The following is a 25795-nucleotide window of genomic DNA, read 5'->3' on the forward strand; positions in this document are numbered from 1 at the left end:
GGTCTGGCAACATCTGTGGAGAGGGAAACAGAGTTACCGTTTCAAGTCTGTATGACTCTTCTGAGTTTTTCCAGCATTTTTTTATTTCAGATTTCCAGCATCCGCAGTGTTTTATTTTCATCAGTCAATTGAACCTTCTCTGAAGTGCTTCTAACACATCTATTTCCTTTCCTAAATAAGGAGACCAAAACAGTACACAGTACTCTAGATGTGGTCTCACCAAAGCCGTGTGCAGGTGTGGCAAAACAACCCTACTTTTATATTTCATTCCCCTTGTAATAAATGACAACATTCATTTGACTTCCTAATCAGTTGTTATACCCTCATACTAACTTTTCATGATTCATGTCCCAGGACACCCAGATTCCTCAGAGTTATGCAATCTTTGTCAATTTAAATAATATGCTGCTTTTCTAATCTTCCTGCCAAAGTGGACAAGTTCACATTTTCCCATATTATACTCTGTTTGAGCCTTGCCGATAGTGGACAGGCTTTTGGGCATCAGGAGGTGAGTTACGCACTGCAATATGCACAGCCTCTGACCTGCTGTTGTAACCACAGTATTTATATGGCTGGTCCAGTTCATTTCTGGTCAGCAGTAATCCCCAGGATGTTGACAGCGGGTAATTCAGTGATGATAATGCCATTGAATGTCAGGGGAAGATGGTTAGATTCTCCCTTGTTGGAGATCACTTTTGCTAAGCATTGACACATCAGTCTGCAATTTGAAATCTATGTCAGAGCTGCAAATGAAAATGAAATAATTTAAATACAAAATGCAAGACTATCTAATCTCACCTACCAGTTTGAGAGAAGGGACTCCAATCTTTTACATTGGAATAAATAAGCTGGTATTTGTGCATATATTTTTTGTTAGGACATGGATGGAAAACACAATTTTGTATGTGGTTTCTCAAAAACAAAATCAGCTTCACTCCTATGTTGAGAGGGGATATTGGGTGAAAAAAGTAACATTTTGTTTCTTTTACTTGACTTAGATCCTTGGAATTGATGGGAATTTATATCTCAAAAGAATCATCCAAATTGTGGAGCCCACTGTTATCGCATTCTCCTGGTTGGGGACTGAAAGTTCTAACATTTTCTAGGTTGAGGCTGACTGATCAGTTAAAGTGCACCAATCATCTAGTATTTTAGCTTTTGGGTGTTTGTGAACTGTTGAGTTCAATCAGAAGTTGAAGCAAGCAAGTCTGTTCTTCTGAGGTATTGCTATTGTTAATCAGGGACTCATTATTTATTCAGTCAACTTGACCAAGAAGATATGCAAATCAATCTGATCATTGTTTACATGAGACTGATTTAAAAAACCTGTGCTTTTTAGCACCACTTCAATTCCGTGTTTCCTCAGACATTTCAGATTCAGTGCAGTAATATAAGTCAACATATTATCAGGACAGTTTTCAGTCAGCCAAAACACTTTAATTCCTCACTGGCAGACGTATTTCCAAAACTTCACAAAACTGTTGATTGATTTTTTCACACATTAGTGGTTGAGTAATCTGGGATTTCTCTTGATGCCAACCTGAAAGAAAGAATTCTTTTCAATAACTTCAGAAACTTAAGATAATATACAGATTTTTCTGAGAATTCTGCAACTTTTTCCTGCAACACCAGTTTACACTAGCATCCCACAGGGTTGTGAAAGCTGATATTTCTTTGGCTGCATCGGTTAATGGAACTTGCCAGTATCCCATCAATACATCAATTTTTGTAATGAACATTGCCTGTTCAATCTTCTCAATACAGTCTACTAATCATGGAATTGGATACAAATGTGCCTTTGTTGCCAAATTAACTTTGCGATAATCTATCTTAATTGCTACGACTCATCTGGTTTCAGTACCATTACAAGTTCCAGCTACTGTGACTCCGTTCAATAATTTCATTTTCCATCATGAACTTGATCTCTTTCCTCACTAGGGCTAACTTCTCTGGATTGAGTCTGTAAGAGTGTTGCTCTATGGGTAACACATCCCCTACATTAGCATAATGTCTAACCAAAGATGTTTTCCCTTGTCTATTAACACAAATCGATTCATGAGTTTGTCATAGCTTTTGTAAGTCACCTTGACAGTTTTTTGGAAGATAGCTTAATATTACATCTAAATTTTTAAGCACCGCCATATTATCCAATCTGATTACTGGAGAATCAACTTTAGAATTTTCGACTTCTGATTCATTCTCAGAGTGTTTTGATATTTTTATTTCACACCCTATACCTTTTATCATTGTGAATACACTCCTACCCTGATCATTTTCCCTGTCATAATATTGCTTTAACTTATTAACATGATGCACTCACTGACTTCTCCTCCCACCTAGAGTACTCACTATATAATTTACATTATTGGGTTTCTTTTTAATTAAGGTCCAGTGAACCTCACTCTCAACGGTTCACCAGAGACAGGTGACCATACTAACACCTTGTCTCCAGCTTTGGCATTTTTACCTGCTCTAGCTTTTATTGTTTGTCGAGCGATTTTCAAACGCTCTTTGGCTAACTCAAATGCTTTGGTTAATCTTTCCCGGAAATTTGACACACAGGTTAAAAGTGTAGTCTCTGAGCTTTGGTTTATAAGTTTTTCTTTAATCTCTTTAAGGGGTCCTCTCATCTCATGCACATATATCAGTTCAAAAGGACTGAATCCTGTTGACTCATTGGGGTATCCCTAATGGTAAACAGTAAAAATGGAATTCCTTTATCCTAATCATTAGACTTTCCTAACAATAGGCTTTAATCATGGTCTTTAAAGTTTGATGCCATCTTTCTAATGCTCCTTGTGATAGTGGATAATAAGCTGAAGATTTAAATTGTTTTATTCCCAAACTATTCATTATTTCTTTGAATAGTTGTGACTTAAAATTTGAGCCTTGATCTGATTGTATTTCCTTAGGTAATGCATATTTTGTGGTAATTCATATCTTGTAAAAAAATTGAACTAACTTTTCCACTACCACTTTTGCCATTAATTTTCCCAAAGGCACTGCCTCAGGAAATCTTATTGAAACATCCATAATTAATAAAAGATACTGATTTCCGCTTCTGGTTTTAGGTAGGGGTCCTACACAATCTTTTGAGACCCCACTAAATGATTCTTCAAAAGACGATATTGGTGTTGGTACCAAAACCAGATGAGTCGTAGCAATCAAGATAGATTATCGCAAAGTTAACGTGGTAATAAAGACGGATTGTATCCAATACCACAATTAGAAGACTATTGAGAAGATTGAACAGGCAAGTGTGCAGGTTTAATGGTGATTGGGGTTTCCCCACTACCTGTCACGTATGACATGTCTGCCAGAACTTAGCCGTGTCTTTATGCAATCCTGGCCAATCAAAATGTTTCACTATTTTAGTCTGTGTTTTCCTAATACCTAAGTGACCTGCCATTAGAATTTCTTGAGCCACTCATAAAATTTTGTTATGATATTTAGATGGAACTACCACTTGATGAACTACTGCCCAGTTGTCATCTGCTGGTATTTGAGGTTGTCTCCATATCCTCATTAGCACTTTGTCTTTTAACTAATAACACTCAGGTATTAGTTCTGATTCAGTCTCTGAATAAGCTGTTGGACACAGCTCTCTCAACTCAGGATCAGCCTGTTGCATTTCTACTGAAGAAGATGGGCTAAACATGTCAGCCCCATTCTCGTAACCTTCCTCCTTTTTGCTTAAGTTTTCAGAAATCGTGTCAGATAACTGAATTTCTGCATCATCTCCCTGTTGTATACATTCTTCCTCTTCCTGTCTAATTTTATGGGCCCAAGATCTAGTCACAACACAGTCAGGAAACAATTCAGGATGTTCCTCCTGTAATTTCTCAGCTTCTTTTATTTCCACTGGTTGGTCCAACACCCTTGGTGAGGCTAATATTTTTGAGCCAGCCAGGTCATTCCCCAAGATAAAATCAATTCCTGCCATAGGGGTTAATGCACCATTCCAACTGCAATCTCTCCACTTACTAAATCACTCTTTAATCCAACTTTATATAATGGGCCTGGTTTATACCCTCCGTGGATACATCCAATTAACATGTTTCCTTCATTAGACCCTCTGGAAGACAAACTGTATCGTCAGCCACCATCAGTCACTGACTTGCTCCAGTGTCTCAATATCTTTATTGGTTTGCCTCCTTGATTAGAAGAATAATGTAATATCTCTCCTCTATAAATAAACTCTTTAAACCTTTCCATAATTAATTTTCCACATTTACTTGACTAGTCTGAGGAATTATCTCTACCTCTTTGATAGATTCTGAGCCTTTTCTGTGCACCCACACTATGGCTGCTGTCTTGTCATTTGTCTCCTTCCCTAAGTTAGTTTTTCCTAACAATTCTTTAGGCATCCCTATTACTGCAACAGGAGTCCCAATTAATTCCCAGCAATTAGCTTTGGTATGTCCAGTTTTATTGCCTTGGAAACATACTGTTTTCTTAACATCACTTTTACATTCTAGCATAGCTCCTTTACTATTTTAGTGTCCTTCTGTCTATCCCCAGAACCTTTTCCATCACCAGATTTTCTATTCCTCCAATTTCCCTGTTGATTCCCATATGACCATTTCCCCACATGTAACTGTCTGTGTGAGATACCATAGGTATCAGCCAAAACAGCTGCTTCTTGGATCTTTGCTACTTGACGCCCATCTAAACAAGTCTTAATGGTTACTTGAATACTATTTCAGAATTCTTCCATAATCATGATTTCCCTCACGTTCTCAAAATTTATCTCTAACTTCAGTGATTGAAACCACTGATTCCACAGTATTTCTTTTTCCCTTGCAATTTTAATTTTAATTCATTCATGGGATGTGGGTATCATGGACTGGCTAGGCCAGCATTTATTGCCCATCCCTAATTGTTCTTGAGAAAGTGGTGGTGAACTACCTTCTTGAATCACTGTAGTCCATGCTGTGTAGGTACACCCACAATGCTGTTAGAGAGGGAGTTCCAGGATTTTGATCCAATGATAGTGAAGGAACAGTGATACATTTCCAAGTCAGGATAATGAGTGGCTTGGTGGGAACTTCTAGGTGGCGGTGTTCCCATGTGTCTGCTACCCTTGTCCTTCTAAATAGTAGTGGCCATGTGCTGTATAAGGAGCCTTGGTAAGTTCCTGCAGTCCATTTTGTAGATGGTGCACACTGCTAACACTATGCGTTGGTGGTGAAGGGAATGAAATTTTGTGGATGGGATACCAATCAAATGGGCTGCTTTGTCTTGGATGGTGTCAGGCTTCTTGAAGCTGAATTAATCCACGCAAGTGGAGATTATTCCATAACACTCCTGAATTGTGCTTTGTAGATGATGGATGGGCTTTGGGGAGTCAGGAGGTGAATTACTTGCTGCAGGATTCCCAGCCTCTGACCTGCTCTTGTAGCCACAATAGGTATAGGGCTAATTCAGTTCAGTTTCTGGTCAATGGTAACTGCTACCACCACTCCCCACCTCCCAGGATGTTGATAGTGGGGGATTAGGTTCTCTCTTGTTGGATTTGATCACTGCCAGGCACTTGTGTGGCGTGAATGCTTCTTGGCACTTGTCACCCCAAGCCTGGATATTGTCCAGCTCTTGCTGAATTTGGACATAGACTGCTTCGGAACCTACGGAGTCGTGAATGGTGCTGAACCTTGTGCAATCATCAGTGAACATCCCCATTTCTGGCCTTATAATGGAAGGAAGGTCATTGATGAAGCAGCTGAAGATGGTTGGACCTAGGACACTGCCCTGAGGAACTCCTGCAGTGATGTCCTGGAATTGAGATGATTGACCTCCAAAAACCACAACCATCTAACTTTGTGCTGGGTATGAATCCAACCAGGGGAGTGGTTTTCCCCTGATTCCCATTGACTCCAGTTTTGCTAGGGCTCCTTGATGCCACAGTCGGGCAAGGGCAGTCACTCTCACCTCACCTTTAGAGTTCAGCTCTTATTCCATGTTTGAACCTAGGATGTAATGAGGTCAGAAGCTGAGTGGCCCCAATGGAACCCAAACTGAGCGCAGCGAGCAGGTTATTGCTAAGCAAGTGCCGCTTGATAGCATTGTTGATGACCCTTCCATTACTGATGATCGAGAATCAACCGATAAGTCGGTATTTGACAGGATTGGTCTTGTACTGCTTTTTGTGTACAGGATATACCTGGGCAATTATCCACATTTCCAGATAGATGCCAGTGTTGTAGCTGTAGTGGAGCAGCTTGGCTCAGGGCGTGGCAAGTTCTGGAGCACAAGCCTTCAGTACTATTGACAGTGCCCATAGCCTTTACAGTACCAGTGCCTTCAGCCATTTCTAGATAACACGTGGAGTGAATCAAATTGGCTGAAGACCAGCATCTGTGATGCTTGGGACCACCGGATGGGGCCAAGGTGGATCATGCACTCAGCACTTCTGGCTGAAGAATTTTGCAAATGCTTCAGCCTTATCTTTTGCACTGATGTGCTGGGCTCCCCCATCATCGTAGGTGGGGATATTTGTGGAGCCTCCTCATTCAGTGAGTTGTTGAATTGTCCACTACCATTCACGACTGGATGTAGCAGGACTGCGGTCTTAGATCTGATCCATTGGTTGTGGAATCGCATAGTTCCGTCTATCACTTGCTGCTTATGCTGTTTGGCACGCAAGTAGTCCTATGTTGTAGCTTCAGCAGTTGCTAGATCTGTTGGAAATCTATCCCATTTAGCACAGTGGTAGTGCCACACAACACGATGGAGGGTATCTTCAAAGTGAAGATGGGACTTTGTCTCCACAAGAACTGCGCAGTGGTCACTCATAGAGGTCTAAAGCACAGAAGAAGGCCTTTCAGCCCATCAAGTCTGCGCCAGTCAAACAAGCACCTAACTATTCTAATCCCATTTTCCAGCACTAGGCTCATAGACTTGCATGCAAGTGCACATCCAAATACTCCTACCGATACTGTAATGGACAGATGCATCTGTGGTAGGCAGGTTGATCAGGATGAGGTCATGTATGTTTTTCCCTCTTGTTGGTTCCCCCACCATCTGACACAGATCCAGTCTAGCAGCTGGTAGTCTAGCTCAATCAGTAGCTACCAAGCCACTGTTGGTGATGGACATTGAAGTCCCCCACTCAGAGTACATTCAGCACCCTCGCCACCCTCAGTGCTTCCTCTAAACAGTGTTCAACATGGAAGAGTACTGATTCATCAGCTGAGGTGAGGCAGTAAGTGGTAATCAGCAGGGGGTCCAATGTTTGACCTGATGCCATGAGACTTCACGGGGTCCAGAGTCAATGTTGAGATCTGCGTCTCTGGATTACTTGTCCAGTGAAAATACCACTATGCCATCGCCTCCCCTCAATGTCTGATGAAGTTTCTTTGTTTTGGTCCTAAACTTTAATTGATAAGCTTCAGGGACAAGCCCATAAGCATTGAGTATTTTTCTTTTAACCACTTCACAGTCTGCAGATTGCTCTTCTGACAGACTAGTATACACATACATAGCTGTACCTGTCGGGGCATTCTGTAACGTTAAGGCCCAAGCATCTTTTCAAATGAGGTGAAATATCTTTCAACTCCATCCTCTGAAAATTTAGGCACTAAATTAAGATTTTTAGCTAAATCAAAATTCTCAGAATCAGAGTCATCCTCTGAACTCCTATCTCTTCTTTCTTCCCCTATGCTAAGTTTTTCTCTTACCAAGTCATACTGTCTGACTTCTTTCTCTCTTTGAAACTCAAACTTAAGCTTTCGCATTTCCATTTCTTTTTCTTTTGCTCTTTCCTTTTTCTCCAACTCAAGTTTTGTCAGTTCCTACTCTTCTTCAAGTTAAAGGTTCTGCTTTTCTCTATCTCTAATTCAAGCTGTTTCATTTCTTTTTCTATTTCAAGTTGCTTCATTTACAACAGAATTTTTGCTAACTCTAGCTGTGATACTCCTGTTTCAGATTTCTTTTAAATCTAAATGCTGGGTGATTATTTTAATCATATCATCCTTTTAAGATCTTCCTTTTATTCCTACTTTCAATTTATCTGCTAATTCTCTTCGCATAGCCTTAGTCAAGGACTTCAAATAATCCACTTAACATTTTCCACACCCAGAAAAATCTTAGCAACAATCAAAACCATTTTTGAGTTCCAACCAGTATAAAATACTTCACAGCAAATCCTGTTCCTATACACAGTCCTTTACGTACTCATTTCTTTAAAGATTCACAGATCCCACTTAAACCCAAAGATTTTTCATCCCACAAGAGCCCCACTTTGTTATGATCGCAGCTGATGTTGATACTGGACAAGTGAGATCCCAGACTAAAACCTGGCTTGACAGATCCTAACTTTGTTTTTTAACATAAAGAATAAAACATTTAAACACAAAAGAATGAACTATATTACAGTAGATAAAAGGGTTGGAAAGATCTCAATACAAACGTAAGAAAATGATTCAAATTCAAACCATTCCTTTTATCCCAGTAATAGCCTTACAGACACACAACCCAATGAAAATTTAGCACTATCTTAACACCAAGGCTTCTTGCTTGGGTTAGCCCAGTTGTAAATGGTTTTCTTCTGTTGGATTTATGAGCATTCATTAGATGCTTTTTCCCCAACTGATATCTCTCCCTGAGACATCTAAAAACTGCACTCTATGCTCACTATTACTTCAACTGCAGAGCAAACACGAGTTTCCTAAACTCAGTCCCCCAACAGCCCTGCAGCAATTCTTATCAGAGAGTTTACAACTCCTATCTTCACTATCTGACATACACACTCTGAACTTCTTTTCTGTCTTTCTCTGTGTCTCTGTGTGTCACTGGATCCTGTCGCTAGGCAACAGCACAGCTTTTTCTACCTTGTATTTTTTTTCACTAAACCTCTAACCCCTTTATAACACATCTCATCGCTTAAAGGGTTGTAAAACTTCATTAAAAATCCGTGCATATAAAAAAAAATTCAGAAAACAACCTTTTTGTTAGGAGGCCCTTGAGACTTCCCGCCACCATGTCCACAAAAAAAATTTAAATGAAACTAAAGCCATGTTCCACCTTTCTTAACACATAAATATAAATTAAACTTAAAGTTATACATTGTTTCAAACAATATCCATGTATTTGGGTATAGTACCAATGTAGCACAAACTTACTTCAGTTCTGCCTGTAATCGCTGAAATGTTTTCTCAAGATTCTGGTTTCTTACTGAGACTGGCACATCAGGAACAAACCAAGCTACAATGTACTTGATGCATACAACAACGTTCTGAAACAGAAATGAAAATAGTTGTTTTGATCTAGCAGTTTTATTCTTGTACAGCAAATTACCTCACTTGAACAACTTTATGATATCCAATAATATTTAAACCTTCAAATCGTATTTAGCTCATGCAAAGCATTAGTACTGTGTAGTAAGCACCATATGATCCAGAGGTTTTCACGATTTATTACTGTGTAACTTTACAGAGAAAAAAAAGTCTATTTACCTCAAATAAAACCAGAAAGGCCAAACGGGCAGCAAAAATATGCCAAAACTGGATTGTATACTCATATTCACCAACAGTTCTGTAATCACGATACCTGAGCAGGAGACACAGTACATACAAACACAAAACTTGTGAGCCAAAGCAGTTAGTAGTGTCAAATAAATGTACAGAAAAACATTGGGCCAAGAATCCTGGCCATTGCACTGAGATTGCACCTGTCAACAACTCCTGTCAGCCCATGGATTAAAAACTTATAAAATTTCTTAGATCTTCAGGTGTCCAGGCTATAGACTGTACCTGGGCCTCCAGTTGAGGCAGACGGCCACTATTGGATTGTTCATCAAGCATACCTGTGCCAACCCTATACTGGGTCTCTTTGAGGACTGAAATTATAGAAACTTTACAGTGTAGAGTCCCCAGTCCTGACCCCTCCTACACGGATGGCCATGTTAGAGATCGGCAGATACTCTAACTCCCAACAAACCATTGTAGAAACCCAGCATAAAGTGATTCCGGACTAATATCTGTCTTTCCAGTGGATTGTCTCCAAAATTTTGGCTGGTGTTCAGCTAAAGAACTAATTTGCAGTACTCAAGATGCCAGAACACTGTACTATTTCAGTATGATACTCTCAGACTCATACTTTCCTGATTTAATAATGCAGCTCAGAAGTTGATAGCTGTGCTGATTGCTGCTCCACAGTGATTAAACTTTAATATCTTTCCAAGACTTCTTTCAATCTGCACATAGCTAGCTCAATCCTATTTAGTGCTCTTGTGTTTAATTGCTTGCGTTTCTCCAGAATAATTTCTCTAATTTTCCATTTCTATAATTTGCCTATATCTTTCTGTAATTTCTTGGTTTCCACCACCTCTAGTTTAGTATCAAATTTAAACAGAAAATGCTTGAAATGCACAGCAAGTCTGGCAACATCTGTGGACAGAGAAACAGAGTTAACGTTTCCGATCACTAATCTTTCATCAGAACTCTAGTATATTTTCTGTGAATTTGGATAAAGTACATTCCTTCACCTCATAAGATACTTATGGATTGAAGAGTAATAACCTAGTTTCTCCTCAGTTTTAAAAGACGATGTCCATCATGAAACCGAGCCACATAAAACAGGAAAGAATTTGATATGATCCATAGGGACATAGGAACGTCGAAGCAGGAATAGATCATTGATGCTCTGTGACCTAACTACACACAATTGCCTTTGTCCCATATCTCTTAATATAACAAAATATCAATTTCAGATTTAAAATTAACAATTGATCAGGCATCAGTTGTCATTTGTGGGAGAGAATGCCAAAATTCTACCACCTCTTGTGCGTAGAAATGTTTCCTAATTTCACTCCTGAACGATCTGGCTCTAATTTTTAGACTATACCCCTTAATCCTAGACTCCCCATCAGAAATGGTTTCAGCTCAGCAAAGGTTCTTGGTCCTGATAATTATCCATTTACTTGTTGCAAAGTGCAAATGTCTGAATTTTAAGTGACAACAGGATGAGACTGCACTTCACACTCAAATAACCTCCAAAACTTTGCTTAAGCGCACAAATGCAAGATGCCCACATGGGCAAGATACCTGGAAGGTATCTAGAGTCATGAAACAATAGAATCACAGAATCACACAGTGCAGAAGAGGCCCTTCGGCCCATCGAGTCTGCACTGACACATGAGAGACACCTGACCTACCTACCTAATCCCATTTACCAGCACTTCGCCCATATGTGGCATATGTCTGTAGTTTTAGAAGAGAAGGAAAGAGAGCAGCAAAAGGAGGATAAGCATTCTAATGAATGTTGATATAGACAGAGATAAAAAGGATTGACAATATTATACCTGCAATAGGTTACTTGGAATCCCAGTGACATTGACCCATTGTCCTTCGGAAGCGTCTGCTGGAAATTTTCCACATAGAACACAGAGAGGCTACTATTAACATACCCCATCAAACAGCTGCAAGGTAAACAAACAGATCAACAGTACAGTTAACATTTGAAAGAAGCAATATTAGTACACAGGTATAGTGTTGAGTATCAGTACAGTATATATTCACCTATAAATTTTTGCCCCAAAGATCAGTGGTCTGCATTCATACATAATTTTTTTCAATGCATGCATTTAAAATGACATATCCATGTTTCATGGAAAGCTGAGAATGCTGAGGGGAACTGCACATCAAAACTGTCCAATTCCCTTGAATTTCCTCAGATTTTCCACTGCCTGTATCTGCTTCAGTGGAAGGAATTGGTTTCCAATAAGGTCTCGGGAAAGGGGAGAATGCATTTTCAACAACTGTCTGATGCCACCATGAGCAGGATTTTCGGATTGTGGGCAGGCGCGGCGGGTGGGTGCACTGGGGTCCCTGAAGGCAAGGAGCTGAACAATTTTAAAATAAAAGATAAAGACCTTGAACATATGAAAAAAATGTCCCGACATGGAACTAATGCACAATAACATGAACAGAATAAAATTTCTGTTCAAAAATTTATATTAATTTTTCATTTAATTGTGGAAACCTCATCCCACTCATGGATAAGATAGCAAAAAATCGATCTCAGTTAGAGCTTTAAAGACATTAATAGGCCTGTTAATTGTCGGTGGGCATGCTGCTGCATCTTGCATGTGCCCGCCGACCAAAATATCGCACAAGTGCACAATAATGTCAGAACCCTTGCCTGACATCATTGCGCACTATTTCACGCTTGAGCGTGTCGGGCGCAAGCCTGAACGTTGAGCTGAAAATCCTGCCCCCTATGTATATTTGGGCAATCAAAATTGGTTTTTAAATCCTAGACCTGGCTCATAAAATCATCTATAATATATGTATTCAACAAGATTATAGTTTTAACATTAAGCTTCAACAGAGATATATAAATACACCCTCTTTCTGTTCCTTTACAACTGATTAGCACAAAGATCACAATATATACCACAAAGTTTTTGTAATTTGTGTTTCATACTCACTTATCATTTGAACTATTTCCACCTGCACATGGCCCATATCCATACTTGTATACCAATCGAGGAATGAAATCTGAAGTGATCGAGATCACCAATCCATTACCAATGACAGCCAACACGCCAACTGCTTCCAGCAGCCGTACCCATATCCCTGGAACACAAACACACCAATCTCTTTTTTTGCTACCACAGGGTCAATGAACTGGTTGGTGAGTATTAAGATTTTTCACCCTTCTAAACTAGAGCGAAAAATCGATCTCAGTTAGAGCTTTAAAGACATTAATAGGCCTGTTAATTGTCGGCGGGCATGCTGCTGCATCTTGCATGCACCCGCTGACCGAAATATCGCACAAGTGCACAATAATGTCAGAACCCTTGTCTGACATCATTGCGCACTATTTCACGCTCGAGCGTGGTTTAAATTAGGACCTGGAATCTATAAAGAACTGTATTAAATTTATAGCTTAACGAATCAAACTAATTTTAATATAACTACAAATAATTGTAGTATAAAAATGTCAGTTAATTAAACAATTAAATAAAGGCTAATCTTAGATATGGCAGAGTGTTTTATGTTTCATGTTTTATGTTTCCCAATCAAACACCTCTGCAGGAGGCGATTCTATTTCAATTTTCTCCAGCTCAGAATCATTGAGATGGAGGGCAAGTTTTAAGCACTCCCAGGACATAAGGGAGGGGTATAACTTCTAGGCAGCTTTATCCAGAATACAGTCACACCCTAGAAGAAGACAAAGGTTCAGTAAAGGGAAGGTATGACTGTTAGGGAGCCAGGTAGCAGGGATTTAGGACAGTTGAGAAGAAAGGCCCACAGACATTGGTCCTGTCAATATGATGTTTATAATAGGTACCATCTGTGAGGACAAGGATTTCGACTGCAGGGTGGATAGCCACAATGAAGCCCAAGCAGCATGGTTTAGAAGGCTGTCCAAGAGGAGTAAATAACAGAATAGAAATGTGGTAGTAGCAGGGGACTCTATAATTAGGGAACTAAATAGCATCCCCTGCAGCCAAAAATGAGAATCCTGATGGGCGTGTTACCTACTCGGTGCCAGGGTAAGGGATACTTCACAGTGGCTGGAGAGGAACTTGGAAAGGGAGGGAGTAAATCCAGTTGTCATGGTCCATATTGGAACAAAGAGTATCTGCTGTCGGGCTCTAAATTAAAAAGCAAGGCCTCAAAAGTAATAATGTCTAGATTATTGCCTAAGCCATATGCACCTTGACATAGAAGCAGACAGATGGGGAGAATTAATACGTGGCTTAATGTTTGGTGTGGAGGGGTTCCTTTTCATGGGACACTAGCACCAGTTCTTCAGCAGGAAGAATACCAATAGAAGGGACTCCACCTATGTCCTCGTGGAAAGAGTAAATAAGGAGGTGGCAAAGGATCCACAAGAAATATAAGCAGCTTAAATGTAAAAAAACTGAGAAGAGAGCAGAGGATGGAATAAAGTAAGGGGGGAAATTGATAGCAAAGAATTAAATGGAGTTTCCAAAACAGTGTTTCTGACATGTCTTCCTTCTTCCTTAACCAAGATTTCCCCACCCATGGTGGTTGACAGGGCTCTCAACCGTGTCCGACCCATCTACCGCGCCTCTACCCTCAGACCTTCCTCTCCCTCCCAGAACCATGATAGGGTCTCCCTTGATCTCACTTTTCACCCTACCAGCCTCCGCATTCAAAGGATCATCTTTAACCTCAATTTCTGCCAACTCCAACATGATGCCACCACCAAACACATCTTTCCTTCACCCCCCCCCGTCAGCATTCCATAGGGACCATTCCCTCTGGGACACCCTGGTCCACTTCTCCATAACCCCCTACACCTCAACCCCTCCCACGGCACCTTCCCATGCAATCGCAGAAGGTGCAACACCTACCCCTTTACTTCCCCCCTCCTCACCGTCCAACGGCCCAAACACTCCTTTCAAGTGAAGCAGCATTTCACTTGCACTTCCCTCAATTTGGTCTACTGCATTCGCTGCTCCCAATGTGGTCTCCTCTACATTGGAGAGACCAAACGCAGACTGGGCGACCACTTTGCAGAACACATTCGGTCTGTCTGCAAGCATGACCCAGACCTTCCTGTTGCTTGCCATTTCAACACACCACCCTGCTCTCACGTCCCCATGTCCATCCTTGACTTGCTGCAAAGTTCCAGTGAAGCTCAACACAAACTGGAGGAACAGCATCTCATCTTCAGATTAGACATTTTTCAGCCTTCTGGACTTAACATTGAGTTCAATAACTTCAGATCATGAACTCTCTCCCCCATCCTCACCGTTTTTTGATCCCCTTTTTTCTGTATTTATTTTTAAATTTTTATATGTCTATATTTTTTCCCACCTTTTTCTATTGTTATTTTTAAAATTTATTTCCATTCATTGTTTTATCCCCACCTTTTAACTTATTTCGATCTTTTTTCCCGTTCCCCCCACCCAACCCCCACTAGGTCCATCTATCACTTGCTCATCTTGCTTTCTACTTTTAATGTCACCATTAGCACCTCCTAGAGTCATAGAGGTCTACAGCACAGGAAAAGGGCCTTCGGCCCATCAAGTTTGCGCCGGTCAAACAAGTACCTAACTATTCTAATCTCATTTTCCAACACTAGGCCCATAGCCATGTATACCATGGCATCGCAAGTGCACATCCAAATACTTCTTAAGTGTTATGAGGATATCTGCCTCTACCACCCTTTCAGGCAGTGAGTTCCAGATTCCCACCACCATCTGGATGAAAAAACTCTTCCTCACATCCCCTCTAAGCCTCCTGCCCCTTACCTTAAATCTATGCCCCCTGGTTATTGATCCCTCCACCAAGGGGAAAAGTTCCTTCCTGTCGACCCTATCTATGCCTCTCATAATTTTATACACCTCAATCATGTTCCCCCTCAATCTCCTCTGCTCCAGGGAAAATAAAACCAGTCTATCCAATCTCTCCTCATAACTAAAATTCTCCAGCCCAGGCAACATCCTGGTAAATCTCTTTTAGCCAGTATCACCACCATCAACACCCCTCCGACCTTTTGTTTATGACATCTTTTAAAATCTCTCCTTTGTCTCCACCTGTCACTGGTCTTCTATCCAGCTTCACCTGTCCCACCCCCTTTTTATAGTAGATATTTCACCACATTTCTATTTCTCTTTAACTCTGAAGAAGAATCTGTATGTTACGTTAACTCTGTCTTTCTCTCCACAGATGCTGTCAGACCTGCTGAGTTTTTGCAGCAATTTTTGTTTTTGTTTCAGATTTCCAGCATCCGCAATATTTTGCTTTTATTTTAATTTAATTAAGTGGAGTTATTGAAAATGTGTCTTAAAAATGGTTAAACATAAAGTGAGAGAAATCCTATAAAAATATGTAAAACTGTCTGTACAGCAATGTACACAGTATCCATAATAAAACAGGGAGCTGAACATACTCATGAGTTGGGAGGAACCAGACATGTTAGCGATTAATAGAAATTAGGGATCACAGAACCATCTACACTCTGCCTATTACGAACAACAATTGGCTGATTGAATCAAACAGCATGTTTTTCTTTATTCATTCGTGAGATGTAGGCATTTCTGGCTCGGCCATATTTATTGCCCATCCCTAATTGCCCTTGTTCAGAGGGCATTTAAGAGTCAACCACATTGCTGTGGGCCTCGAGTCACATGTAGGCCAGACCAGTAAGGATTGCAGATTTCCTTCCCTAAATGACATTAGTGAACCAGGTGAGTTTCTACGACAATGGTTTTGTGGTCATCATTAGACTTTTAATTCTAGATTTTTATTGAATTCAAATTTCACCAACCCGGGTCCCCAGAGCATTACCCTCGGTCTCTGGAATATAAGTCTAGTGACAACACTGCTATCCCACCGCCTCCCCCTTGGTTGTTTGTAATAGGCAGAATACAGACCATACTAAACCAAAACTTCTACTGTTAGATGTGGTTCTGTGATTAGGCAGCACTTGTTGAGCTCGTAATGTGGCTCATTTACGCTTGCTAGAAGTGGCATAAATTCATTTGCAGGGACCAGTTCTCTGCAAACAAAAGGAATATGTTCAAGTCATGTGCCTTTTTTAAGTAACCTTATATTAGGTTGGGGAACCTATAGTTCCCCATTGCTTCCTCTATGGCAATGCCTCAGCCAGAGTCAGCTTGCAAACCAATCAGCACCCTTTCCTCCTGTAGCATAAATTGTTGTGGTTATTTGAAGTTTGGCATTCTTTTGTTTGTCCTGGTGAGTGCAAGATGGAAAGCTTCCGCAACATGTCTCTTTTTAACAATAAGCATGTCAATTGTTGATCTTCCAGTTCTGAAACTGTTCTGGGTTTTGGGGTAAATGCGTTCAGCCGGGATGTGCAGTCTGACAAGGGCAACATGATCAAATAGCTTCCTAACAATACTCAGCAGGGAGATGCTTCAATAGTTATTACAATCACTACAGTCGCCTTTGTTATACAGGGTCACAGTCTTTGCATTACTTATCTCCTGGGGCACTCCCCCACCTCCTCTTCAGAGACAGAAAAGTTGGTGCAGGTGATGCTGCAGGAGTGCCTATTTCCCATGCTTGATCAGTTCAGGTTGCATAGCATCAGTAATTGGAGCTTTGCCCATGGCAAGTGGGTCAATAGCTTTGCTAAGCCCCTCCATTATGGATTTGATATCTAACTCTGCTACAGTGTCTAGAGCTTCCTCGGTGACAGTGTTCTCCCTAGAATAGAACTCAAGGTACTGTTCCACCCATTCTCCAACTGTTTGCTGCAGTCAGTGATAACATCCCCTGCCTTTGCTTTCAATGGAGCAGCTTTCCTTACCGATGGACCTGTTGTCTTTTTGATCCTTTCAGACATGACCTTCGCAGTCCGGGTATCAAAGAACAAGTGGATATTCTGACAAAATTGTAACCAGTAGTCATTGGCATGCCACCTAGCGGTCTGTCGGACTTTACTTTGAGTGGCTCTTGGCCTTCTCGCTCAGATACTCTCTTGAATTAATGAGAGTTCATCACTTGGCTTCAATAACAGGTTCCATCACAGTGATGTTAGCCTCGAACCAGTCAGCATCTTTGTACTTTTGGTTCCCATATGTGAAGAGTGCAGTATTGTAGATGGTGTCTGGAAATAAATTCTATTTTGCTTCTGCATTCTGTATGGGAATGCCAGAGACTGCCTGTTCAATCAAATCAAGGAACTATTGTTTTTTATCCTGGTAGGCAGGATAGTATTTTTGCTTTGAATGAAAAAGTTTCAAGGATTGCATTCTAACCCTGGTGCAGACAAGGGAGTTACCTGTATCACAACACTGTGGTAGCTGCATATGTTGGGAATGCTATTCAGAGAGTCATGTCTAATGATGATCAGATTCAGCTGGTGCCAATCTGGGCTGTCTCAAAGACACCTTGTGGCATGGTTTGTTCTAAAAGAGGATTTTGGTTATACAAAACTCAAGGTAGCAGCAAAGCTCAAATAATCTCTGTTCTTTCTCATCTATCTTTCCCAGGCCATGATGTCCAAAGCAGGAGGGCTGTGCCTCATGGTCCACGCCCACCCGTGGTTTGAAATCCCCCAATAGGTAAAGATGTTCTGACTTAGGCTTTCTGCTGATTGTGGTGTGAAGCTCTTCATGGAACTGGTCTTTCATCTCTGAGGTGGAACGCAGCATTGGAGCATAGATACTCAGGTTAAGTGGCCCAGTTTGGGTTCAGAGGTAGATGGAGAGAACACATTTGTGAAGCATTTCTGTGGGGGGTCTCTATCATCTAGAGCAGCGAGTTCTTTACAATGAAGCCTGCACCTTGCTCATGCATTTTCCTGAACTCCTTCCCTGCCAGATGAACATCTAATGTTTTCCTTTCAGTCATTCACTCTCAGCAAGCCTGGTCTTTTCTACGAAGCTAAGTCTACGTTCAGCCTATCAAATTCCATATCAATCACGGCTGCCGTGCGTGTGTTATTGACCAACTACAAGCCATCTGTCATCACTATGCATATGGTCCTGACATTCCATCTTGCCAATTGAAAAGTGGCATCTCTCTTTTTGTTTGTTTGTCCGGTGCGATAGATTCCATCTACATGTTGAGCAGAGACTCTAAGCTCCAAGCACCCATTGAAGCAGGGGTTGCCCAACTTGAGGTGGGCAGTGGCTGACCAGTGTAACACAATGGTCCCTCCCACCATCTGGTCTAGTTGGGCTTATCACTCATAACTCTGTGTTAATGCTCTGCAGTGAAACTGGAATGTCCTCTCCAGGGCATAAGCCTGGGCAAAATTTATGGAGACCCTGGCTACCCAAACGTCAGGGTTTCCTTTCAACCTTCCTGGATAAGTAAAAAGGAATGGAAAGCAATTTGTTTGGCACCAGTTTGATTGCAGGAGCCACTGGAAAGATGACATATTTAGAGATCATTCTGCCTTTGGGCTCCATTCCAGATTTTTTGTCAGGGTTACTCCCTTAGCCTTCAACTCTCCCAAGGTATCCACAATGTAGTTGTACTTTGTGCCGATATCTGGGTGTTTATTTCATGAGTGCCAGGGCATGTCCACATGCTGGTGCCAAACCTCCTCCAACTTCTTCTGAAACTTTATCCTGGGGCCTTGAGGGATCCAGTTTCTCTGTGTTGTCACGAGGAGGCACTGTTTAGGATTTGCTGATAAAGAAGCTGTGTACTGGCAGGGAGGAACTTACTCATGTGTTTCACTTCTTCACATTGCTGCTGGCCACCGGTATAGGCTGGAAATGAGAAGCAAAATGACACAGAAAAGCGGAAAGCGTGTTAACTCCCTTACTCACACACTAGACACATCACATTGACCTGTTGGACACACACCATTTACAATATGGCACTCTCAACCTATGGGAAGCAAGGAGGAGAAAATACTGACTGGTTCAAGATTAACATTGCTGTAAAGGAACATCTTATTGAAGTCAAGCAATCTGCTCTCAATAATTAAGAGAGAGAGCTGCATGATGTAAAGTCCAGCAGACTGCTAGGCATTGTGCCAGTGACTACTGGTTACAGCTTTGCCAGAATATACAGATGTCCTTCAACATGGAATACTAGGGGCATGTCTGATGGGATCATAAAGACCATCAGCAATGAAAACAGATCAATGAAAACAAAGACATGAGAGGTCACCACCGACTGCAATAAACAGATGGAGAGGAGGGCGGAACAATATCTTAAGTTGTATTCCAGGGAAAACGCTATCACTGAGGAAGCAGTTAGACACCTTAAACAGCCTGTCTGTCATGGAAGACCTAGAAACACAGTGGAGGAGTTTGGAAAAAACACAGACTCACTTGCCTTAGGAAAGCTCAATGGGATGATACTGTAATGCCTGAAGTCATCAAGCAATCAAAACTACCAGTCCTGCAACATCTGCATGAAACTTTTTGCTCCTGCTGGAGGGAGAAGGCAGTGCCTCAGGATATTGTTACAGACAGAGAGAGAACTGAAACCCCAATCCCCTTCTCTTATTGTTTGTAATTAGTGTGGTTTTGAAAATGAAGATATGCATGTTTTTTAACCCTGAATGTGTGGTCAATTTAAAAAAAATAGCAAGCTTTTGTGGGTTTAAATAACTTCTTTATTCATGCACTGACCCCAAAAGTTTAACATTACATCACTCACTCAGCACTCATAAAAAAACACAATTAAAAAGAGGATAGTGCACTTTTACAAGTCATAAAAGGATAGTTCATAATTCACATGTTTAGCTCATTTTAGGAAGAACATGCATTGCAGGCCCGGTGAAGGTGTTTCACTCCTGAAGGGTGGTCCAGGTGGATTCAATATCCACAATTGTATTTCAGGATTGTTGCAGGATTCCCTCGAGGAGATGGATTTTCAGCAGGTAACAATGTAAGTTACTTGTAGTCTTCTTACCATGTAGTCAAGCTTCTGTACTGGTGGGCTTGAAATAGAAAAGGCTGGGAGACTTTAAGATATTGCAGTCTCCATTTTTAAAGTCATTGATGTTACTGCCCTTTCAGCTGCTGTCTCTACACTTGTTGTTCGCAGACTGACTGGTTCCTCTCTGGTTCTTGGAGTAAAAGATTTGTTATCTGAAGACAGTTGTGATCACATGATCTATTCTTCTATTGTCCACCCAGAATGATTTAGAAGCCATCGCTAGCCAATGGGGAATGGATGGGGTTTATTTCACATATGATAAACTGGTTTCTCCACAGCTCTCTTTGTTAAGTTTTGAATTTAGAGCAATCTTCAGTTTTGGACAAGTCCACAAACAACACAAGGTGTGAGTTCCTCAGATGGTTTTCATCTTCAAATGTCCATTCAAGGGGCCCCTCGCCCATGGTCACCCAAGTAGGAACTTTCTGGAGACATGAGGTAGCCTGTGCCAAAATTGCAAAGTCACCTGGCCCTTGACAGCCATTTTAGCAACCTTCCCATTTTTGTTTTAAACAACAGGCAGTTCCAGAAAATTCTATACTGAATACAGTTCAAGTTTAAAGTTATGCCTTTACTGGGCATGATAATATGTATAATGCAATCAGTGTAACCTGGTACAAGAATAAGGGCAACTGCAGCAATTGCAACAACTATCAAAGAGCCCCCAGGTGAGCATCATGGGAAAATTATTTGCCCATGTTGTCCTTCTCAGACTACAGATCTTGACTGAATGAGTATCCCAAATCCCAATGTCATTTCAGAACTGGAAGATCCACAATCAACATGCCCTTCTCAGTATGGTGGCTACAAGAAAAATGTCGTAAACAAAGAAAATCATTATATATTGCCTTCATCATCCTAACCAAGGCACTTGATCATGTGAACAGATGCAGTCTATTTAAACTTCTGAAAAAAATTGGCTGCCTTCTGACACTGCTCACCTTCCATGACAACATAAAGGGTAAGGTCAACTACAGCAGAGCAATATCAGAACCCTTCGAGATCCACAGTGGGGTAAACAGGGTTGCATTCTTGCACTGACACTAGCAAATTCTTTCCTTTGCACCTTTCATTTGATTTTATTTCAGTTACAGAGGGTGTCTACATAATACAAAAACTTTTTTTATTCATTCATGTGACAAGCATATTGCTGGCTGGGCCAGCATTTATTTCCCATCCCTAGTTGCCCTTGAGAAGATGGTGTTGAGCTGCCTTGTTGAACTGCTACAGTCCATGTGGTATAAGTACACCCATAGTTAGGGAGGGAGTTCTAGGATTTTGACCCAGTGACAATGAAGGAACTGTGATATATTTTCAAGTCAGGATGGTGAGTGGCTTGCAGGGGAACATACAGCTGGTGGTGTTCCCATGTATCTGCTGCCCTAGTCCTTCTAGATGATAGTGGTAATGGGTTTGAAAAGTGCTGTCTAAGGAGCCTTGGTGAGTTCCTGCAGTGCATCTTGTAGATGTGCAGCAGTGGTGGAGGGAGTGAATGTTTGTGGTTGAGGTGCCAATCAAGTGGGCTGCTTTGTCCTGGATGGTGTCAAGCTTCTTGAGTGTTGTAGGAACTGCACTCATCCAGGCAAGTGGAGACTATTCCATCACATTCCTAAATTGTGCATCATAAGATGGTGGAAAGCCTTTGGGAAATCAGGATGTAAGTTACACGCTGCAGGATTCCTAGCCTTTGACCTGCTCTTATAGCCACAGTATTTATATGGTTAGTCCAGTTCAGTTTCCGGTCAATGGTAACCCCCAGGATGTTGATGGGATTCAGCAATGGTAATGCCAATTAATGTCAAGGAGTGATGGTTAGATTCTTTCTTGTTGGTGATGGTCATTGCCTGGCAACTGTGTGACACAAATGTTACTTGCCACTTGTCATCTTAAGCCTGGATGTTGTCCAGGTCTTGCTGCATTTGGACATGGACTGCTTCAGTATCTGAGTCGTCCCAATGTGCAAACTTCAGCAAATATCCCGACTTCTGACCATATGATGGCAGGATGGTCATTGATGAAGTAGCTGAAGATGGTTGGGCCTAGGACACTGCCCTCAGGAACTCCTGCAGTGAAGTCCTGGAACTGAGATGATTGAACTCCAACAACTACAACCATTTTCCTTTGTGTTAAATATGACTCCAACCAGCAGAATTTTTCCCCCAACTCCCATTGACTCCAGTTTTGCTAGGGGTCATTGATGCCACATTCAGTCAAATGCTGCCTTGATGTCAAGGGCAGTCACTTTTACTTTGCCACTGGAGTTCAGCTCTTTTGTCCATGTTTGAACCAAGGCTGTAATGAGATCAGGAGCTGAGTGATCCTGGCAGCACCCAAACTGAGCGTCAGTGAGCAGGTTATTGCTAAGCAAGTGCCTCTTGATAGCTCAGAAGAAGAGTCATAAGAACTTGAAATGTTAACTCTGTTTCTGTCTCCACAGGTGCTTCCTGACCTGCTGTGCTTTTCCAAGGTTTTCCGTTTTTATGCCGCTTGATAACACTGTTGATGATTTCTTCCATCATTTTACTGATGATTAAGAGTAGACTGATGGGGCTGTAATTAACTGGGTTGGATTTGTCCTGCTTTTTGTATACAGGACATTCCCGGGCAATTTTCTACACTACTAGTGTTTTAGCTGTACTGGAACAGCTTGACTAGGGATGCAGCACAAGTCTTCAAAGCTTTGGCATAGTAGTATCGTCACTGGACTGATGATCCAGAGATCCAGAGTAACGCTTTGGGGACCCATGGTTGAATCCCATCACGTCAGATGGTGGAATTTGAATTCAATAAAAGTCTGGAATTAAAAGTCTAATGGTGACCATGAATCCATTGTCAACTGTTAGAAAAACCCATCTGGTCCAGGAAATTTGTTGTCCTTACCTGGTCTGGCCTACATGTCTGACCCACAGCAATGTGGCTGACTCTTAAATGCCCTCTAAATAAGGGCAATTAGGGATGGGCAATAAATGTCGGCTCAACCGGCGATGCCATGCCCTATGAAAGAATAAAAAAAACTATTGCCGGAATATTGTCAAGGTCCATAGCCTTTGTAGTATCCAGTGCCTACAGCCATTTCTTGATATCATATGGAGTGAATTGAATTGGCTGAAGACTGGCAACTGTGATGCTGGGGACCTCTGCAGGAGGCCGAGATGGATCATGCACACGGCACTTCTGGCTGAAGGTTGTTGCAAATGCTTCAGCCTTATCTTTAGCACTGATGTGCTGGGCTCCCCCATCATTGAGGATGGGGATATTTATGGAGCCTCCTCAACCAGTGAGTTATTTAATTGTCCATCACCATTCACAACTGGGTGTGGCAGAACTGCAGAGGTTGGACCTGCTCTGTTGGTTGTGGAATCACTTAGTTCTGTTTATCACTTGCTGCTTATGCTGTTTGGTATTCAAGTAGATGTGTGTTGTGGCTTCACCAGGTTGGCATCTAATTTTTAGGTATACTTGGTGCTGCTCCTGGCATGCCTTCCTGCACTCTTCATTGACCTGGGGTTGATCCCCAGGATTTATGGCAGTGGTAGAGTGGGGGATATGTTGGGCCATGAGGTTACAGATTGTGGTTGAGTACAATTCTGCTGCTGCTGATGGCTCATGGCACCTCACGGATGCCTAGTCTTGAGTTGCTAAATATGTTTGAAATCTATCCCATTTAGCACGCTGGTAGTGCCACACGACACGATGGAGTGTATCCTCATATATCTAGTCTCCACCTACCGATACTATAATGGACAGATGCATATGCAGCAGGCAGTTTGGTGAGGATGAGGTCAAGTATGCTTTTCCCTCTTGTTGGTTCCCTCACCAGCTGTCACAGACTAGGCCTAGCAGCTATGTCCTTTAGGACTCAGCCAGCTCAGTCTGTAGTGGTGCTACGGAGCCACTCTTGGCAATGGACATTGAGATCTCCCACCCAGTGTACATTTTGCACCCTTGCCCCCCCTGAGTGCTTGCTCCAAGTGGTGTTCAACATGGAGGAGTACTGATTTATCAGCTGAGGTGGGGTGGTACATTGTAATTATCAGGAGGTTTCCTTGCCCATGTTTGATCTGATGCCATGAGACCTCATGGGGTCCAGAATCGATATTGAGGACTCCCTCTCAACTGTATACCACTGTGCCGCCATCTATGCTGGGTCTGTCCTGCTGTTGGGACAGGACATACCCAGGGGTGGTGAGAGTGGCGTCTGGGATGTTATCTGTAAGGTATACGTCCGTGAGAATGACTATGTCAAGCTGTTGCTTGACCAGTCTGTGAAACAGCTCTTCCAATTTTGGCACAAGCCACCAGATGTTAGGGAGGATTTGCAGGGTTGGCATGGCTGAGTTTGCCGTTGTCATTTCCGATGCCTAGGTTGATGCCAGGTGATCCGCCCGGTTTCATTCCTTAACCAATTCTCTGCAGGAAAGCTGTTTGGCCTTGTCCGCCTGAGATCAAGTGCACCAAGTCCTCATCAAGCATTGTTCTTTGCTGATAATACATTCCATACCAAGGAACACCTTCAGCGGCAAATGGACAGACTTTCTCACAGCTGCAGAGTTTGGTTTGACCATCAGCATCAGGAAAACAAATGTCATGGTCCAGGCCATTGCCATAATCACCATCAAACAGCATTAATATTATGACACTGGAAGATGTTGATAGCTTCACATATCTAGACTCCACAATCACCAGCAACCTGTCACTTGAAGCTGAAATCAACACGCTAAAGCTGCAGGCTGTTATGTCCAAGCTGATTAAGAGCATGGAACAACACATGTCCTGATGGTGAACATCAAACTTTTGATAAGGTACTGCAGAGCAGACTAATGAATAGAGTTAGAGAATGTAGATTCAGGGGACAAGTGGTAGACTGTATTGCTAGCTGGCTTTAAGATAGAAAGCAAAGGGGCGAGCGTGGGTAGTGGTATTGCACAAGGCTCAGTGTTGGACCATTGATATTTGCAATTTACAATAACAATTTGGAACTTGGCATCAAGAACATCATTTCTAAATTTATAGATTGACAGTCAATACTGAAGCATAAATTACAGGAGGACTTTAATAAACTTGCAGAATGGGCAGTTAACTGGCCAATGAAGTTCAACAGAAATAAATGTGACGTTGTACAATTTGATAGGAAGAATAGGTCACTTATTAACTTGGAAGGTGTGAGTCTAGGTGGGGTAGAGGAACAAAAGGATCTCAGAGTACAAATGCACCAAATCACTAAAAAATGTGCCACAGGTTCGTTCACAAGGCCATTGTTTTTTTAAAAAGCAAGCCGGGAACTAGAGTTTAATACTGGAGGGATAGAACTGAAAAGTAGACAAGATGTGCTAAACTTGTATCAAACCTTGGTTAGAAAACACTTAAGAGAACTGCATGCAGTTCAGGTCGCCATATTTTAAAAACGATATAGAGACAGTTGAAGAGGGTGCCGAAAAGAT

The 25795-nt window shown here is 41.7% G+C and overlaps 1 protein-coding gene across 3 annotated transcripts in view; it reads right to left on the minus strand.

Annotated features, from left to right (window-relative positions):
* Positions 1–1415: 1415 nt before the first annotated feature.
* Positions 1416–25795, minus strand: part of LOC121282931 (anoctamin-9-like) — a 165997-nt gene continuing 141617 nt past the window's right edge. For 2 of the 3 annotated variants that reach the window (XM_041196751.1, XM_041196753.1), the window contains 6 exons: positions 19127–19171; positions 12428–12575; positions 11300–11416; positions 9453–9546; positions 9120–9232; positions 1416–1540 (listed from right to left, as the gene is read on the minus strand). In XM_041196751.1, coding sequence (XP_041052685.1) covers positions 1495–1540; positions 9120–9232; positions 9453–9546; positions 11300–11416; positions 12428–12575; positions 19127–19171 — 563 coding nt within the window. In that variant the 3' untranslated portion in view covers positions 1416–1494. The remainder of the gene's footprint in view (positions 1541–9119; positions 9233–9452; positions 9547–11299; positions 11417–12427; positions 12576–19126; positions 19172–25795) is intronic. The other variant, XM_041196754.1, reaches the window with a different exon arrangement.

This window comes from Carcharodon carcharias, chromosome 10 (genome assembly GCF_017639515.1).
Source record: "Carcharodon carcharias isolate sCarCar2 chromosome 10, sCarCar2.pri, whole genome shotgun sequence".
Taxonomy (NCBI): domain Eukaryota; kingdom Metazoa; phylum Chordata; class Chondrichthyes; order Lamniformes; family Lamnidae; genus Carcharodon; species Carcharodon carcharias.